Below are 19184 nucleotides of genomic sequence, written 5' to 3' on the forward strand. Positions count from 1 at the left end.
GTGCCTTGTGGAGCCTGGTGGGTCCCACGTGACGCCAGGTGCCAGAGACATGTCAGGGACACGTGTGTCCATGGGGGGGGGGGGCACACAGGCAGCAACGCACCCGTGCCCATGCACCCACCTCCCTGCTCTGCCCAGGACTCCACAAGCCCCATTTTATCATCCAGCCTGAATCTGGCTCTCAGGGCCTGAGCCGAGGCCCAGGAACAGCCGTCGCTGTGCTAGCATCAAGCGTGTCGTGTGGCTCTGATTCCAGAGTGCCTGCCCTGGTCACCAGACACCCAGGCCGGCCCCATCCCCTCCCAGGCCTGGGTGGTGTGGGGTTACCCAGCCAGGGCTCTGATGGGTCCCTGCTTCTGTTTCTGGCCCTAGATGAGGGACATCCAGTTCAATCACCTGACCAGGTTCATCGGTGCCTGCATCGACCCGCCCAACGTGTGCATCGTGACGGAGTACTGCCCGCGGGGCAGCCTGCAGGTGAGGGGCTGGGGCATGCGCCGGCTCGCTTGTGCTGGGCGGTGACCCATGGAGAGGCTGCGGCGGCCGACAGAGGCCAGGAAAGGGGCTGGCGGGGTCTGTTACAGCGCACTGGCCCCACAAGAGAGCAGGACGAACTCCTCCTTCGGCACCTCTCTGCAACGTGCGGAAAGGAAAATGGCATTGTTGTGCGTGACGTCGGTCAGGAGGTCTCCTGCCGCCGTGGTACAAGACCAGCAGGTTCTAGACATTGTAGCTGGTGTTACACCCAGCGCGGGTGCAGATGAATGAATCACTGGTGTGGAGGCTGCTGGTGGCCCAGGGACCACATTCAGTACGAGCAAGCGGAGGACAGCTCCAGCCAGTGAGATCAGCACTTGCTGCTCCAGAAGGGCGTCTCCCAACCCAGAGGCAAATGATGAGTAAAATTTATTGGGAGGGAAAATTTAGACAGAAAAATGTGAATGAAAAGTGGGAATTTTGAAAGCAGAGTTTATTGGCTGGCCAAAAACGATCCCACAATTGTGCAAGAGGGGAACTCCGGTGAAGCCGTCAGGGCCGTCCTGACCCACACACAAAGCACACAGCTGTGTAGGGCACCAGGGAATTTGGGGCACCGCCTATCCTGGTGCCCTGTGCAGCTGTGTGCTGCTCCAGCCCTGCTCCGCCCCCCTTCCCATGGCCCCGCCCCTGCCCTGCCCTGCCCCCGCTCCGTCCCTCCTCCAGCCCCGCCGCACCTCGCCCCTGCTCCGCCCCCGTCCCAGCTCCGCCCCTCCCCTTCCCAGCTCCGCCCCACCTCACCCCGTCCCTGCCCCGCCTCTTCTCACCCCCGCTCTGCCCCACCTCGCCCCTGCTCCGCCCCTTCCCAGGGCCCTGCCCCGCCCCCGCTCCGGCCCTCCCCCCGCCCCCCCCCCCCTCGCCCCCGCTCCGCCCCCTCCCCCCGGGCCCCGCCCCTGCCCTGCCCGGCCCCCGCCCCGTCCCTCCTCCAGCCCCGCCTCTTCTCACCCCTGCAACGCCCCACCTTGCCCCTGCTCCGCCCCTTCCCCAGGGCCCCGCCCCTGCCCTGCCCCCGCTCTGTCCCTCCTCCAGCCCCGCCCCACCTCGCCCCAGCTCCGCCCCTGCCCCTTCCCAGCTCCGCCCCTGCCCCTTCCCAGCTCCGCCCCACCTTGCCCCTGCTCCGCCTTCCCAGGGCCCCGCCCCTGCCCTGCCCCGCTCTGTCCCTCCTCCAGCCCCGCCCCACCTCGCCCCTGCTCCGCCCCCTTCCCAGCTCCGCCCCTGCCCCTTCCCAGCTCTGCCCCACCACGCCCCTGCTCCGCCCCTGCCCTGCCCTGCCCCCGCTCCGTCCCGCCGCCCGCCCCGCCCCACCTCGCCCCTGCTCCGCCCCTTCCCAGCTCCGCCCCACCTCGCCTTCCCTGCCACGCCTCTTCTCGCCCCTGCTCCGCCCCCTTCCCTGCCCCGCCCCACCTCGCCCCTGCTCCGCCCCTTCCCCTGAGGACTCCAGAAGGGGCCGGGCTCCCTGCACTCACCACATGGTAAGTGGAGCGACCCAGCCCCAGCCTGCTCCGCTCCCCTGGCTCCCAGCTGCGCCGCCGGCGAGTGCTGGGGGGCGGTTCCCCCGCTCCCCCCAAGCCTGGGGGCCAGGGGAGCAGAGCAAGCTGGGGCTGGGTCACTCCGCTTCCCGCAGGAAGTGGCCAGCCCCACCCCCCCAGAGCCTGGGGCAGGGCCCCCCCCCCCGGTGGAAGGGCTGCGTAGGGCACCAAAATAACTAGGGACGGCCCTGGAGCCCATCCTGGTTCAGTGGGGAAGTGATGGTGTAACCCACAGACCTCCTGGGGTGGAGTCTGTCCCAGCTAGTGCAGAGAGCGAGAGAGTAACGAGTTTGCTCTACAGGCACTTGGCTTTTAGCTCATGCACTAAGCTTCAGAGGTCCCAGGTTCGATCCCGCCCGCCAACAACCGGGTCTGCCGGCGTTACACGTGGGATCAAACCAGGGACCTCTGGAGCTTAGTGCATGAGCTAAAAGCCATCTGGCTGGTAGCTGAGGCTGGAGAGCAGACGCACCCGTCTCTCTCTCAAAGGGGTCTCGGTGCCACTAGATGGGACAGACACCACCCCCAGGAGGTGTGGGGGTTTCAATGGCAGCAACTGGATATGGGAAAAGGGGAACTAGGTATCGCTGGCAAATGATGTGAATTAGAATGTACAACGTGAAGAACATTCCTGTACTCGTTGAGTTTGAATGGCAGTGACCCCCTGCAGAGCACAGGCCAGAGGGGACCCCCCCCAGTTACCCTGGGACTGAGCCCCAGAACTTGGGTTTGACTAAAGCATCGTCCAGGAAGGCCTCCGGGGCTGATCTGCGGACACGTAGAGATGGAGACTCCACCACTGCCCATGGCAGTCAGTTCCCATGCTTCAGCAGACGTATTTCCAATTGAAATTTGTCTGGCTTTAATGTCCAGCCTTCAGTGGTGGTTCTGCCTTTCCCTGCTAGATTGGGAGCCCTTCAGTGCTCAGGGTTTTCTGTCTGTAACGGTGTTTACACGCTGATCGCGGCACTCGCCATCTTTTGGACTGAGCTCTTTAAGTCTCTCGCTGTCAGGCATTTTCTGCAGCCCTCAAATCATTGTTGTGGCTCTTTTCTGCCCCCTCGCCAAGACGCAGTTCAGGATGTGGCCACCAGAACTGGACGCAGTATCTAGTATCAGGCTGTAGAGAGGCAGAATCACCTCCCTGCTTCATAGCAAATGGAAGACTGAGCAGCGACTTGCTGACAGTGTGCAAGGACCTTCCCAGCAGCAAACCCTGAGCACTGAAGGCTGAACAAGAACTGAGGGCTGGAAGCTGAAGCCAGATACATTCAGCTTGGAAATACAGCACCGGTGAGGGTGACTGACCACTGGAACAGACTGCCAAGGGCCATGGCGTTTCTCCATCTCGGGGCCTCCAGACCCAGACTGGAGCCTTTCCGGGAGATGCTTTGCCAGGCACAGTTGGTGGGCTCTGTACAGGGGTGTGCAGGGGCACTGGAATGGCCTGTGCTCTGCGGCGGGTCAGACTAGATGATCTAATGGCCCCTTCTGGCTGCACTCTGTGAATCTATGAAAGAGAAGCCGCATCGCCAAGCCAGTTGCAGCACCTGTCTCAGCGCGGGGGTTGCTGTGTCCAGGGGCTGGGAGCCTTGGCACGGGGCCACGAGGGCTCGGGCATGTCTCGGGGGGGAGTCATGGTGCTGGTGGCTGGAGTGTCCCATGGGGCGTGGCACACCTGCCCAGTGGAGAGGGCCTGGCTGGGGGTGGCTTGGCTGGAGTGCCCGGAGCCCACTTCCCTCTCGTCCCTCCCAGGACATCCTGGAGAACGAGAGCATCAACCTGGACTGGATGTTCCGCTACTCGCTCATCAATGACATTGTGAAGGTACGAGAGCGTGGGGCGGGGCTGCTCTCTGCCCTGCACCTGTGGGTCTGGCGCCTCGTGCCTGGGGCCCTGCTGGCACTGGGCTGAGGGAACTCCATGGCCAGACAGCATCACCGGCCTCCCGCTCTGGGCTGTGGTGTTGGGGGTGGGGGGGAACCTTGTGAGGCCCCACCCCACACCAGGGAACCACCTGTCCCTGCTCTTGGTGCCTCAGGGAGTGCGGAGCCCCATAGCACCAGCCCGCTAGCCAGGGTGGGACACTGGCACTTTCCCTGCTGATGACCCTGGGTAGCTGTGGCTGGGTCATGCCAGCTCTTGTGCCCTCTGGTCCGTAGGGGGTAGAGTTTCTGCCCTGATGGGGTGCCCCCAGGTTCTGGCTGGGGGGGTAGGCCGGGGCTGTCTCCTGGTCTGTCTCAGCAGCGTCTGTCTGGCACAGGGAATGGCCTTTCTGCACAACAGCATCATTGGGCACCACGGCAGCCTCAAGTCCTCCAACTGCGTGGTGGACAGTCGCTTCGTGCTGAAGATCACGGACTACGGGCTGGCCAGCTTCCGCTCCAGCTGCGATGCCGAGGACAGCCACGCTCTGTATGCCAGTGAGTGCCCCCGCCCCGCCCCGGAGTGCACCTGCTCTCCGCCCTCCCGCTCCTCCCCGGGAGCCCCGCTTCCCTCCCGGCCAGCAGCATGTAACGATGCGGCCTCTGGCGGGACACAACTCAGAGCAGGGCAGTCACAGCCCCAGGCTGGGGGTCCTTTATTACTAACACACACCAAACCAGCCAGCCAGAGAGGACTTGGGTCTCACCCCACTGGCCAACCACAAGTCACTCAAGCAATTTCCTTAGACACTCCAGTCTCCCAGTATCTCCACCAGTGCACTCGTCCTGGGGAGGAATGGTTATGAAAACCAACACCCCAATAAAAGAAAAAGGTTCTCTCGATCCCAAAGGACCAAGCCCCAGACCCAGGTCAATATACACATCAGATCTTACCCACAAATCACACTGTTGCCAATCCTTTAGAATCTAAAATCTAAAGGTTTATTCATAAAGGGAAAAAGATAGAGATGAGAGCTAGAATTGGTTAAATGGAATCAATCACATCCAGTAATGGCAAAGTTCTTGTAGCAGTGATGGAGTAAACTACAGGTTCAAATCAAGTCTCTGGAACATCCCCCGCTGGGATGGGTCATTCAGTCCTTTGTGCAGAGCTTCAGTTTGTAGCAAGGTTCCTCCAGAAGCAAGAAGCTGGATAGAAGACAAAATGCAGCAGTTTCCAGGGCCGTTTATATTCTCTTCCCTGTGGAAGGACACCCCTTTGTTCTTACTGTGGAAAATCACAGCAGCAAGATGGGGGTTGATGTCACATGGGGAAGTCACATGTCCAGGCATGACTCTGTTTGCAGCCTGACGCCATTGTTTACATGTTAGTTTGAACGTTCCCAGGAAAGCTCAGATGTGGATTGGCGTCTCCCAAAGTCCATTGTCAGTTAAGTGTTTCTCAGTAGGTGCCCGTTCTCAAGAAGCTGAGCAAATGCTTCACTGAGGCTGCTTTAGAATCAAACACATTTGAGATACAAGTACATAGCCCATATTCATAACTTCAAATATCAAAATGACACACACAGCACCATCATAACCAGCAAATCCTAACCTTTCCATAGACACCTCACACAACAACCTTTGTACAATATGCTGCAAATATATAACAGTGGCTGCAACAATGATCTATAGGGTCGGTCACAGTTCATGTCAATAACGTCACAGAGAAGGGGTCCCCTATGCTCCCCAACCTGCCCAGGGCCGAGGGGGCGGCTCAGCGTGATCCTTCAGGCCTGGGCTGCCCCACAGCCTGCTCCCCCAGCAGCACCCCCACTGCTCCCCTCCGGGCTCCACTGAGCTGGGTGGGGCTTGGCCCTGGGGGCTCTGGGCTGCTGGGTTCTCCCCGGGCGGGTGGAGGTCAGACCCGTGGGGCTCCGCTCAGAGGTGGCTGTGCTCCTTGCTCCTCCCAGAGAAGCTGTGGACGGCCCCAGAGCTGCTGCAGCAGGGGCGCCTGCCCCTCCCGGGGATGCAGAAGGCTGATGTGTACAGCTTCAGCATCATCCTGCAGGAGATCGCCCTGCGCAATGGGCCCTTCTACATCGAGGGCATGGACCTGAGCCCCAAGGGTGAGTGGGGGCTGGGTCCCCAGGGACGGGGCGGCAGGGGGCTGGACCCTAACGCGGGGGCGGGGCTGGGTCCCCAGGGACGGGGCGGCGGGGCCCGGACCCCGAGGCGCAAGGGCAGGGGGGCGGGGCCGGGTCTCCGGAGACGGGGCGGCGGGGCCCGGACCCCGAGGCGCGAGGGCCGGGGGCGGGACGGGTCTCCGAGGCGCGAGGCAGGGGCGGGCTGGGTCCCCGGGACAGGGGCGGCCCGACCCCGAGGCGCGAGGGCAGGGGCGGGTCCCCGAGGCGCGAGTGCAGGGGCAGGGCTGGGTCCCGGGACAGGGCGGCGGGCCCGACCCCGAGGCGCGAGGGCAGGGGCGGGGCCGGGTCCCCGAGGCGCGAGTGCAGGGGCGGGGCCGGGACCCCAAGGCGAGGGCAGGGGCAGGGCTGGGTCCCCGGGCACGGGCGGACCCCGAGGCGCGAGGGCAGGGGCGGGGCGGCCGGGTCCCCGAGGCGCGAGTGCAGGGGGGGCAGGGCCGGGTCCCCAGGGACAGGGCGGCGGGGCCCGGACCCCGAGGCGCGAGGGCTGGGGGGCGGGGCCGGGTCCCCGAGGCGCGAGGGCCGGGGGGCGGGGCCAGGTCCCCGGGGACGGGGCGGCGGGGCCCGGACCCCGAGGCGCGAGTGCAGGGGGGCGGGGCCCGGACCCCGAGGCGCGAGGGCAGGGGCGGGGCTGGGTCCCCGAGGCACGGGCAGGGGCGGCCGGACCCCGAGGCGCGAGGGCAGGGGCGGGGCCCGACCCCGAGGCGCGAGGGCAGGGGCGGGGCTGGGTCCCCGGGCACGGGGCGGCAGGGCCCGGACCCCGAGGCGCGAGGGCTGGGGGGTGGGGCCGGGTCCCCGAGGCGCGAGGGCCGGTCCAGGCCCGGGCGAAGCCACCCAGGCTGCGCAGCCGGCAGCGCGGGTGTTGGTGCCCCGGGCCTGGCTGGCCGGTGACGCGCTCCCGTCCCCGCAGAGATCGTGCAGAAGGTGCGGAACAGCCAGAAGCCGTTCTTCCGGCCCTCCATCGACATGGGGCTGCACAGCGAGGAGCTGGCCGTGCTCATGGAGCGCTGCTGGGCGCAGGAGCCCGCCGAGCGCCCCGACTTCAGCCAGATCAAGATCTTCATCCGCAGATTCAACAAGTGGGTGCCCCGGCGGGGGCGGGACGGGGCTTGGGGCGCAGCTGGCACCCAGGGGCTGGGGAGGTGTCTGGGGCGTGGGAGCACCTGGGAGCAGGGAGGGGGCGCAGGCCGGGCAGGAACGGGGAAGCAGGACGCTGAGTGCGTGCGAACACAGGAGCCTTACGGTGTCGCACACGGCCCCTCGGGGGGGGAAATACGTGGGGGTGGGGGGGTCTTATCTCCCACCTCCCAGTCCTGTGTTCTCAGCTGGGGCATGCTGCTCAGCCTCCCCACTTGTGTGTGTGTGGGGGGGGGTGCCAGGTGTCACTGTCCTGGTGACTGGGTTTTCAGATCCTCCATCGATATGGGGCCGGCCTCAGAGCCAGCAGGGCGACATTCAGACCTGTGTGTCAGCCTCCCTGAGAGCAACCGGTCCCTTCTCCCCCGCTCCCCCCTCCCCCGAGCATGCAAAATATAGGGGAAACTGAGGCACACCGCAAGGCCATGTAACCTATTCCAGAAGTTTCCCACTCGGTCACAGTGCCAAGCAGGGTTGTGTGGTGCCACAGCCTCTTCTTGAGAGCCAGCCCCAGGAGGAGCCGGGAGCAGCAGCCCTTGGGGAGCAGGCGCTGGGTGGGTGGGCGTTATGGTGCCCCCGTAAGTCTGCTCCCGTGGCCTCCCTGCCGGCCTGTCTCTGCAGGGAAGGCAGCACCAGCATCCTGGACAACCTGCTGTCGCGCATGGAGCAGTACGCCAACAACCTGGAGAAGCTGGTGGAGGAGCGGACGCAGGCCTACCTGGAGGAGAAGCGCAAGGCCGAGAACCTGCTCTACCAGATCCTGCCCCAGTAAGAGACCCACATGCGCCCCTGAGCTCGCGCTGGCATGGGGGGAGCTGGGGGGGGATATGCCAAGCTCCCCCAAGGGTGTGTGCTGGCACGGGCTGAGTGCGGAGCACCTCCATGAGCGTGCGGCGGGGTGCGGGGCAGCGGGCCTCCGGGAGGGGGGGTCAGCACCCGGTGCACATGCACATTGCCCAGGACTTTGGAACAAGCCGGGGAGGGCAGGTGGGCCAGGCCTCGGGGAGCCCGAGGAATTAGGTCAGTAGGTCAGGGCGCCCCCATGAGGTGAGAGGCCCAGACGTGCTCCCCTGCCCTCGCTGGCCGCCCACCCTCGCACACTGGGTCAGGAGGGTGCCCCTGCCCAGAGCCGGGGGTGGGGGGACAGCGCAGACGCTGTGCAATGGCTGGGCCGGGGGCTTGTGGGGGCCAGGTCTGGGGACGGCTTTGGGGGAGTGGTGCCAAGCAGCAGATGCCTGAGCCACCACTGAGCACCCCTTGGGGCCTCCCACAGCCCCACAGGATCCTGGCCATTCGCTCAGAGACCCTCCCTCGCCCTGGCCCCATCAGACTGACTGGGGGGACGAGGGGGCTGACGGGAATTCTCGCTGTGGAGTCGTGGGAGTGGCTGGTGGATGGGGGTTAGAGGCCTTAGCACTGGTGCACCCGGCCCCGTGCCTGGGGTGGGGGGCAGGGGCCTGGTGCTCCTGCCTTGCTCCCATTTCACAGCGGGGGGGGGCAGTCTGGGGCAGCAGCTCACACTGACTTGCTCCCCCCAAGCTCCGTGGCCGAGCAGCTGAAGCGTGGGGAGACGGTGCAGGCCGAGGCCTTCGACAGCGTCACCATCTACTTCAGCGACATTGTGGGGTTCACAGCCCTATCGGCTGAGAGCACTCCCATGCAGGTAACTGGGGGGAGAGAGCACACCTGTGCAGGTAACTGGGGGGAGAGCTCTCATGCAGGTAACTGGGGGGAGAGAGCACACCTGTGCAGGTAACTGGGGGGAGAGAGCACTCCCATGCAGGTAACTGGGGGGAGAGAGCACTCCCATGCAGGTAACTGGGGGGAGAGAGCACACCTGTGCAGGTAACTGGGGGGAGAGCTCCCATGCAGGTAACTGGGGGGGAGAGCACACCTGTGCAGGTAACTGGGGGGAGAGCTCCCATGCAGGTAACTGGGGGAGAGAGCACTCCCATGCAGGTAACTGGGGTGAGAGCTCCCATGCAGGTAACTGGGGGAGAGAGCACACCTGTGCAGGTAACCGGGGGAAAGCCCCCATGCAGGTAACTGGGGGAAGAGAACACACCTGTGCAGGTAACTGAGGGGAGAACCCCCATGCAGGTAACTGGGAGGAGAGAAAACACCCATGCAGGTAACTGGGGGGGGTGCCCCCATGCAGGTAACTGGGGGAGAGAGAACACACCTGTGCAGGTAACTGGGTAGAGAGAACACACCTGTGCTGGTAACGGGGGGCGAGCTCCCGTGCAGGTAACTGGGGGGAGAGAACACATCTGTGCAGGTAACTGGGGGGGAAGAGCCCCCCATGCAGGTGTGACGGAGCGATTCTGGCGGGACCCAACTGAGAGTGCCAAATCAGGACCAATTGCTCAAACAGGGCAGTCACAGCCCTAGGCTGGGGTTTTTCCACCTCTAAGGCAAACCAAACCAGCCAGACAAAAAGGACTTTGGTCTCACCCCACTGGCTAACCACAAGTCACACAAGCAATTTCCTTAGACACTCCAGTCTCCCAGTATCACCACCAGTGCACTCGTCCTGGGGATAAATGGTTATGAAAACCAACACCCCAATAAAAGAAAAAGGTTCCCTCGATCCCAAAGGACCAAGCCCCAGACCCAGGTCAATATACACATCAGATCTTACCCACAAATCACGCTGTTGCCAATCCTTTAGAATCTAAAATCTAAAGGTTTATTTACAAAGGGAAAAAGGTAGAGATGAGAGGTAGAATTGGTTAAATGCAATCAATTACATACAGTAATGGCAAAGTTCTTAGTTCAGGCTTGCAGCAGTGCTGGAGTAAACTGCAGGTTCAGATTAAGTCTCTGGAGAACATCCCCCACTGGGATGGGTCCTTCAGTCCCTTGTGTAAAGCTTCAGTTTGTAGCAAAGTCCCTCCAGAGGTCAGAAGCAGGATTGAAGACAAGATGGAGATGAAGCATCAGGCTTATATAGACTTTTCCAGGTGTAAGAATCTCTTTGTCTTCACTGTGGAAATTTACAGCAAAATATGGAGTCTGGAGTCACATGGGCCAGTCCCTGCATACTTTGCTGAGTCACAAGGCGTGTCTGCCTTCTCTCCATGGGTCCATTGTGTCCTTAATGGTCCTTAATGGGCCATCAAACAGGCTAGGCAGAGCTAACACCAGCTTGTCTGGGAGGCTTCCCCCAGAAGCACAGCACAAACTTGAAATACTGACAGCATAGAGCCAACATTCATAACTTCAACTAAAAATGATACAGACATACAGACAGCATAATTATAACCAGCAACCCATAACCTGGTCTTAGACACCTTATATGACCCCCTTTACTTAGGATTTGGTGCCACTACAGGACCTTGGTTGCAACCCATGTTCTATATGGTCCCCATTTATATCAATAACGTCACACCCCCAACGCAAAATTGATGCAGGAAGGGATGACAAAACATCGCTGACTGCATCCCAAGAGTCCCCTTTCCTTGGGTCTGTCTCACTACAGCTAGTGTTGGGCTAGAGGCCGTACCAGGGTATAACCGAAATGGTTTATCAAAGTCATGTTCAATAACATGAATGAATCTCTTTACAAACTCAAGGTATAACTTGGTTAGCTTTTGCAGCATGGTTCCTGTATGTTTCATGTGATCTTGCCAAGAGCTAAAGAAAATAGCTACTTTATCCATACCAGTTTTGGCCAATGTTTTGAACCCAAATAACATTAAACCAATGTAGATACTGAGGTTGTTCATAGTACAGGAATCTTGGCATTTAGCCATGAAAGCAATATGGTAGTGTGCCTCAGTTTCCCCTTTCATACAGCACATCAGGTCTGGAATGTATTTTGCCCTGTGAAAAGTTCCAACATTGTTTACATGCATTAACTGTGAAACATTAGTATAGCAAGGCCCTTTAACATAAAGTGTGTTTTCATGTATTCCTTTCAACATGTTTAAGGGATTTTCCAAAAGATTAGGCACATTGTACATTGTTACAGTCCTTGGCAATAGCAACACATTAGTTACAAAAATTAGCATCAGCAATAACAACAAATTCATTGCAAGTGTCCATTTACAATCATATTTGTCATGCCATACCCTTGGCTCAATACCATTGGAGATTGGGCATTTTAGGGTTAACCTGTGGCTTCCCTTTGCAAAATTCAGTCTTCTCTTTCCTTCTTGTCCTGCAGGATTAAACCCTGATTTCTCTTGCTTAACAGAGATCACCGGCTGATGGGGTGGGCCCTCTGTGCTAACAGCTATTAGCAAGTCTTTCTTCTCCCTGCCAGCCAAGTAATTCGCATCAACACAGACACTAGCTTTTAACTTCTTAGCTGCTATGGATTCCACGGCTGGACTTTGTCTTACAGAGATACCACACAAATCCAAAGAGTCTGAGGGTGAGAGCTGGCTTGCTCTCCCCTGCCTCCTCAAGCATTCAGCCATAAAACTGTTCTGCTTTGAAAAACCAGTAACTGAATCTGTCCTCAGACCCTGAAGCACAGACTGCTCACTTACCGATTCAGCATGGAGACATTCCTGTCCCAACACCATTGTCTCCCCAACAAGCTGGCCACACACAGCCAGGTGGTTATAGGGCTGCTCAACTTCCTTAACAGCTTCTACTCCACCTGAGACCTTTTCAAAGCTGCCCACACTGGATCTCTCAAAAGGAAAGTCAGTGGATCCATTAACAACAGAAAATTTCTGGCTGTTAGGAACTGAAACTTTCTTGATTAAATCACTTTTACACCCTTCAGTCGCAGTAAACTGCTTGCACAGGCTACCATGAGGATTCCTTTCCTAGGAGCTTCTCTAAGCAGCAATTCCCCTCTCAGAAATTCTGCCCTTCCTCTTCACCTAGGGCTTGCTCTAAAGGAACACTTCCCTGAGCAACCACAGATGCTACAGACTTTCTAGATAACAGGTCAGAAGTAGTCTCCTTCCCTTGGCCATGAACAAGTTCAGGAATCTTTTCCTTCTTGCTACAAGTTGTCAAACTGTCAGTCGGTAACACAATTAAATCACCTTTATGCTCTCCTTGTGCCCTGGCTGGGGTATCACCCTGATCAGACAGAGTTGCTGCACCCTTTTCCAACCACACATTAGCAACTGGCAAACTACAAGCACCAGAATTGTCTGTTCTCTGGGATTTTGCTATGACACTAACTGGATGCAACCTAGTCACAGTGCCATTCTCCCCAGCAGACCCAAACTCAGGACCATTCCCTTCCTGGGCTTTAGCTGTATTTACAACCAACTTTGAGACAACTGAATCACCCTTAACCATTACAGGCTGAAAGGCCCCTTCTGTCTGCTCCACAGACACAGAAGAGCCGGAGACACATTCTCCTTCACCAGACACACAGCTTGGGACCTCATTTCCCTTGTCCCAGCACACAGGGCTGTTCACAGACAACTGCTTGGAGACCGAGGTAGCTCCCTTCATAGGCAAGTCAATACCCCTGACAGACACAGGCACATTCCCCTCACTGTCACCTTTCTCCACACAGGAAACAGGTAAGGGACAGGGACACTCATCTTCCACTATCCCTCCCTTCCCAAACTGCTGATTAGACAAAGCCATCAGCTCACAAGGCTGCCTAGACTCCTTCAAACTTTCCCTACCAGGCACATTGCCTCTCCCAACAGATAAGCTGCTGCTCTTTTCACTACACTGAGCTACTTTTAGCAAATCACAGTTACCCATTTCAGGTTTACTTCTACAAGCTGCACTAGCCACCAATCCATTACCCATTACAAATTTACCCTCTCCTTCCTTAGTTAGGGATTTAACCTGAGAAACATTTTCCTCCCCAATGAGATCTTTCTGCTCTTGATTTAACTCCAGATTCACTTCTGAGACATTAGACAGACATTCAGAAACTTCATTTACAGACACACTGCTTCTTGGCACAGACAAACCTTTGGAGCAACCCACCTCAGGCAAATCATTGCCCACAATAGACACAGGTTTAAGATCATTCCTCTCCTGTGACTGGCTACCTGGACTGAACAAATCTTTAACATTTTCCCCAATTAAAAGATCTTTAGGCAATAACTTCCTGACGCCAGCTATCACTTCATGCTGAGCCCCATTCCACTCAAGGTGGATTCTGGCTAAAGGCACACGGACAGTAAACTCACAGAGGATCACAACATTCACACCCTGATTTGGTAAATAATCTTCCTCTTTGACCAGATCTGCTTTAACAAGAGTGATGTTAGAAGCCATAATTTGCCCTAAACAGCTTTTACCATTGACTTTTACACTCTCATACATAGCACTGGCACAATTTATGGGGCCACCCCCTACTGAACCCACAGTAACAGCATTGACATAAAAGGTGGCATTGTTGGGGTACATGTGGTTACCCCCAGACAACTGCTCAGAGTTATACAACATACCAACATTGTTACAAACTGGACTTTCAAGAGGATACAGTCTCTGCTGTTCTTCCATTGCTTTTTTGACTTGGAGTTGGAGTCTAGCTGTCTCCTGTTGCATCTGTCGAGTTTTCTCCTCAGCAGCCAGCAGCTCCAGACGCCTCTTACGAGCTTTTTCTTCTCTCTTAGCAACTTCTTTCTTTCTCTCATCAGCCTCTTTCTCCATTCGAATTTCTGCCAGTTCTTGCTCATAATCAAACTGCAGGCTGTCTCTCAAGGCTTGCAGTTTCCTTGCTTTTCCCGATGCTCTCTGTCTCATGGTCACTGATCTTTAACCGACCAAACTCTCAATCCCAAATTCAAAATTTGAATAGCGTGGGGTTCTGACCCAAAGCTTAATTGACCTGGTTCTGTGGATCCTGCCGACTACGCCACTGTGACGGAGCGATTCTGGCGGGACCCAACTGAGAGTGCCAAATCAGGACCAATTGCTCAAACAGGGCAGTTACAGCCCTAGGCTGGGGTTTTTCCACCTCTAAGGCAAACCAAACCAGCCAGACAAAAAGGACTTTGGTCTCACCCCACTGGCTTACCACAAGTCACACAAGCAATTTCCTTAGACACTCCAGTCTCCCAGTATCACCACCAGTGCACTCGTCCTGGGGATAAATGGTTATGAAAACCAACACCCCAATAAAAGAAAAAGGTTCTCTCAATCCCAAAGGACCAAGCCCCAGACCCAGGTCAATATGCACATCAGATCTTACCCACAAATCACGCTGTTGCCAATCCTTTAGAATCTAAAATCTAAAGGTTTATTTACAAAGGGAAAAAGGTAGAGAAGAGAGGTAGAATTGATTAAATGCAATCAATTACATACAGTAATGGCAAAGTTCTTAGTTCAGGCTTGCAGCAGTGCTGGAGTAAACTGCAGGTTCAGATTAAGTCTCTGGAGAGCATCCCCCACTGGGATGGGTCCTTCAGTCCCTTGTGTAAAGCTTCAGTTTGTAGCAAAGTCCCTCCAGAGGTCAGAAGCAGGATTGAAGACAAGATGGAGATGAAGCATCAGGCTTATATAGACTTTTCCAGGTGTAAGAATCTCTTTGTCTTCACTGTGGAAATTTACAGCAAAATATGGAGTCTGGAGTCACATGAGCCAGTCCCTGCATACTTTGCTGAGTCACAAGGCGTGTCTGCCTTCTCTCCATGGGTCCATTGTGTCCTTAATGGTCCTTAATGGGCCATCAAACAGGCTAGGCAGAGCTAACACCAGCTTGTCTGGGAGGCTTCCCCCAGAAGCACAGCACAAACTTGAAATACTGCCAGCATAGAGCCAACATTCATAACTTCAACTAAAAATGATACAGACATACAGACAGCATAATTATAACCAGCAACCCATAACCTGGTCTTAGACACCTTATATGACCCCCTTTACTTAGGATTTGGTGCCACTACAGGACCTTGGTTGCAACCCATGTTCTATATGGTCCCCATTTATATCAATAACGTCACAGCAGGTCACCTAGTTGTGGGGAGAGCAGCGCCCCTGCAGGGAGCCCAGGGGACCCCTGCAGGGATGGCTCTGTAGGGAAGCAGCCAGTGAGCAGCCCTCCCGCCCCTCTGGTAGCCCAGTTCCCGGGGCTCTGAGCATGGGCTGGCCCGTGCGTGGGGGGCCGTGGCCCGCAGTGTGGGTGTGGCTGGGCGCCCCGGGGCAGTGCCGGCTGTGCAGCGAGTGGCCAAGGAGGCTGGGCACCCGGCCCTCACCTGTGCTCCCCACCCGCAGGTGGTGACCCTGCTGAACGATCTCTACACCTGCTTCGACGCCATCATCGATAACTTCGACGTGTACAAGGTGAGCCTGGCCGGCCGCTGCGCATGGCGCTATCGGGGCAGGGCCTGGGCCGGTGCCCCTCAGCAAGGGCCCCGGGGCCTGGCTCTCAGCGGGACGGGGTCTCTCCCCTTTGAGCTCCCTGGGGTGGCAGACCCAGGCATGCGTTTGCCGGTGCTTGGCCTTGACTCTGCTTGGCCCCCAGGTGGAGACGATCGGAGACGCCTACATGGTGGTGTCGGGGCTGCCGGTGCGGAACGGGAAGCTGCACGCCAACGAGATCGTCCGCATGGCGCTGGCACTGCTGGAGGCCGTGAGAACCTTCAAAATCCGGCATCGGCCCAACGACCAGCTCCGGCTGCGCATCGGCATCCACACCGGTGAGCCACCGGCGCCGCTCGGCAGAGGCCAGGCTCCTGTAGCCGGCGGGTGGGCCCGGGCCCAGCTCCCCGGTGGAGCCACACGCTCTGAGTCACCAGCAGGCTTGGGGGGACGTGCTGGCCTGGGAGAGGAGGGGTTCCCGGGGCCTGCAGGGGTGACGGCTCTCTCCCCCGGCAGGTCCTGTCTGTGCCGGGGTCGTAGGGCTGAAGATGCCCCGGTACTGCCTGTTTGGGGACACGGTGAACACAGCCTCGCGCATGGAGTCCAACGGGCAGGGTAAGTCGCCTCCCCAGCGGGCAGCTCAGCCAGCCCCCACCCAGGGCCCGCCCAGCGGCCGGGCGTGTGGGGTCTGGCCCTCACCGCCCAGTGGCAAGGCGAGTTGAGCCCATCTAGCCCAGTAGCCCCGAGCCCAGGTCCAAGCGGTGGGTCTGCGGCTGTAGCTCCAGACCCCCTGCTCTGGCCCCTGGTGACGCCTCCCCCTCCTCTGACCCAGCACTGAAGATCCACATCTCGTCCACCACCAAGGAGGTCCTGGATGAGTTCGGCTGCTTCGAGCTGGAGCTCCGAGGGGACGTGGAAATGAAGGTGAGTCTGGGGTGCTGCTCTGCCAGGGCCGGACAGGGGACCAGGACTGTTGGCATCTCAGTGCTCCTGGGCAGGGACAGGCCGGCTGGGCCCCCGGCGGGGATGGAGATACAGAGCCGACGGGGCACCGGGCGCTGGGAGGTGAGCACAGAGCTGGGAGCAGGTGGAGGGGCCAGGCGCGGGGCCAGTAGGCCAGGATGCCAGGGCCATGGGAATGCACAGACTGGCCCCTGCACAGCTGAGCCCAGCAGCCCCTGTGCCAGCTTCAGCCACAGCAGCTCTGCCCAGGGAGGGCACATCCTGGCAGCGGGGAGACCCCTCGGGAGCTCACTGCCTGGCCTGGAACGACGGGCACAGCCGAGCTCTCAGCTGCGACGTCCCGTCTCGGGGCCTGGACGGCCCCGGCTCTGCAGAGGAGAAGCCTGGGGGGGCCTGGCTCCAGCTCTGGGCCATGAAGGACGCGGGGGGGGGTTGGCTCTGGCCTGACCTGCTCCCCTCTGGCTTGCAGGGGAAAGGGAAGATGCGGACGTACTGGCTGCTGGGCGAGCGGACAGACGACAGCATCATCTGAGGCCAGCCCTGGGCTGACTCGGGCTCTGCCCTGAGCGGGGCTCCGCGCGCAGGAGCTTGCGCTCTGTCTCCGAGCACCACTCCCCAGCCACGGCAGGGAGCGCCCGGCACACAGGCTCTGCCTCCGGACTGCAGGCCCCAACCGAACTGGCCGACAGCGGGGCCCTGCTCTGCTGGCAGACACACAGGGCTGGCACTCAGCCGAGGCGCCCTGTGCACGGTGAGCCGTGCTGCCCACCCGGCCCTGCCCGCCCCAGCTGCAGTCTCCTTCCACTCAGCCTCCGAGTCCAGGCCCTGACTGGTGCTGGCACAACCCCACTGTGCTCCTCGGAGCCTGGCTGTGCCCTGTGCCAGGGAGGGGCTGGCGGGGCCCTGGGCACCGCCTGAGAACGAGCCCCGGGGCCCTGAGTCTCTGTAACCCGTGATCCCCTCTCCAGGCTCGGCTGGCTCTGAGCCCCTCAGCCTCCCCACCCCTGGGCCCAGCCGGCTCTGAGCCCGTCCCCCCAGGGGCCTGGCTGCTCCCCCATGGCACTTGGCCTTCTCTCCAGTACTCAGCGCCCTCCCCCGAGGTGAGCGAGCTGGGGCTGCTGCCAGGGCTGGCCCCCAGCTGGGGGGGTGGCTCCCTCGCCCCCTGTCCTGTGGCCTGGTTCACACGAGCACGATGCAGCTGCTCGCGCCTTCCCTTGCCCTGTAACTACCCAGGGGGCTGGGCCAACACCCACACCCTGGCAGGGCCCACAGCCTCCCCCGGGTGTAAATACAGGGATCAAACCATGCACACGACTGTTGAAATACAGACTTCCTGAACCGGACCCCACGTGTCTCTGGGGGCTAATGGGGGTGGGGGGCAGGCTTCAGAGACGCTGCCGTGGTGCGAACTGGTTGGCTGGGAGGGGAGAGGCTGCCACGGTGCCACCCAGGCGGCTGGGCTGGGGGGGGAGAGGCTGCCACGGTGCCACCCAGGCGGCTGGGCTGGGGGGGGAGAGGCTGCCACGGTGCCGCCCAGGCGGCTGGGCTGTGGGGAGAGGCTGCCACGGTGCGACCCAGGCAGCTGGGGTGGGGAGGAGGGAGAGGCTGCCACGGTGCCACCCAGGCGGCTGGGGAGAGGCTGCCACGGTGCGACCCAGGCGGCTGGGGAGAGGCTGCCACGGTGCGACCCAGGCAGCTGGGGTGGGGGGGGGAGAGGCTGCCACGGTGCGACCCAGGCGGCTGGGGGGGGAGAGGCTGCCACGGTGCGACCCAGGCGGCTGGGGGGGGGGGAGAGGCTGCCACGGTGCCACCCAGGCGGCTGGGGGGGGGGGAGAGGCTGCCACGGTGCGACCCCAGCAGCTGTCGGAGGCAGAGGGGAGCTGGTGCCACCCTGAGCAGAGGGCTGGGGAGACCTGGCCAGTCCGGTTGCTTTGCCTGGCCGGGTAGTTGGTGCCCAGCTGCAGGGGCTGCTGTGAAGACTGGCTCCTGCAGCGTGTGCCCGTGCCATGGGCGGTGGCCCTGTGCATTGATGCCCTGGCACTGCCATGCACCAGCCCTGGCAGCAAGGCCCTACAGCAGCCGCAGGCCCCGCCTGGCTCCTGGGCGCAGAGCAGGGCTGGAGGCTGCGTCGCTGCGTCTCCTGGAGCAGAGTCAGGGAACGGCTCGCTGCCCCCGCCGGGTTTGCTTTGGCCGCTGGCCGGAGAGCTTTCCTGCTCAGCCAGCCCCTTCCGGGAAGGCCCCTTTGCCCGGAGCCCGCAGCGGGGCTGGTGGTAGTGAGATCACCCCCGCTTCCCAGAGAGGGGGAGCAGTGGGCCTGCAGGACTGGGGCTGCTCCCCGTTTCAAGGCGGGAGGGGGGGCCAGGGCTCTGCTCATGCCGTCACTGGGGTTGCGCTGGTGTCGTGGGGAGCAGGGTCCGGCCCCCTGGGGCCTGTTCAGCTTCTGGGCTCACCAGCAGGAGGCAGGTGTGAGCAGGCTGAGCCGCAGGGGGGGGCAAGATGCCCCAGCTGGCAGATCTGGTCCATCCCATGGGGGCCCAGCAGGGGTGGGCTCCCCTGCTCCATGATGCCAGGAGAGCCCAGTGCAGGCTCACAGGCTGTCTGTGCCCATGGGGCAGGGCTTAGCTGGCAGCTCTGGTACCCCACCCTGTGCCGCAGCTGCCTGCAGCAACCCCAGAGCTGCAAGGAAGTCAGCAAACCTGCCACCCCATGGC

General features: G+C 60.2%; 1 protein-coding gene across 1 annotated transcript in view; it reads left to right on the top strand.

Moving 5' to 3' along the window:
* The window catches only part of NPR2 (natriuretic peptide receptor 2), a 53502-nt gene extending 35693 nt beyond the window's left edge, over positions 1 to 17809 (top strand). Inside the window, exons 11-22 of the mRNA XM_039544954.1 lie at positions 373 to 477; positions 3822 to 3893; positions 4330 to 4489; positions 5905 to 6060; positions 7046 to 7214; positions 7894 to 8040; positions 8812 to 8935; positions 15424 to 15492; positions 15674 to 15848; positions 16027 to 16125; positions 16343 to 16434; positions 16943 to 17809. Coding sequence (XP_039400888.1) covers positions 373 to 477; positions 3822 to 3893; positions 4330 to 4489; positions 5905 to 6060; positions 7046 to 7214; positions 7894 to 8040; positions 8812 to 8935; positions 15424 to 15492; positions 15674 to 15848; positions 16027 to 16125; positions 16343 to 16434; positions 16943 to 17005 — 1431 coding nt within the window. The 3' untranslated portion in view covers positions 17006 to 17809. The remainder of the gene's footprint in view (positions 1 to 372; positions 478 to 3821; positions 3894 to 4329; positions 4490 to 5904; positions 6061 to 7045; positions 7215 to 7893; positions 8041 to 8811; positions 8936 to 15423; positions 15493 to 15673; positions 15849 to 16026; positions 16126 to 16342; positions 16435 to 16942) is intronic.
* The last annotated feature ends 1375 nt before the right edge of the window (positions 17810 to 19184 follow it).

The sequence above is a fragment of the Mauremys reevesii genome, linkage group 6 (genome assembly GCF_016161935.1).
Source record: "Mauremys reevesii isolate NIE-2019 linkage group 6, ASM1616193v1, whole genome shotgun sequence".
Classification (NCBI taxonomy): domain Eukaryota; kingdom Metazoa; phylum Chordata; order Testudines; family Geoemydidae; genus Mauremys; species Mauremys reevesii.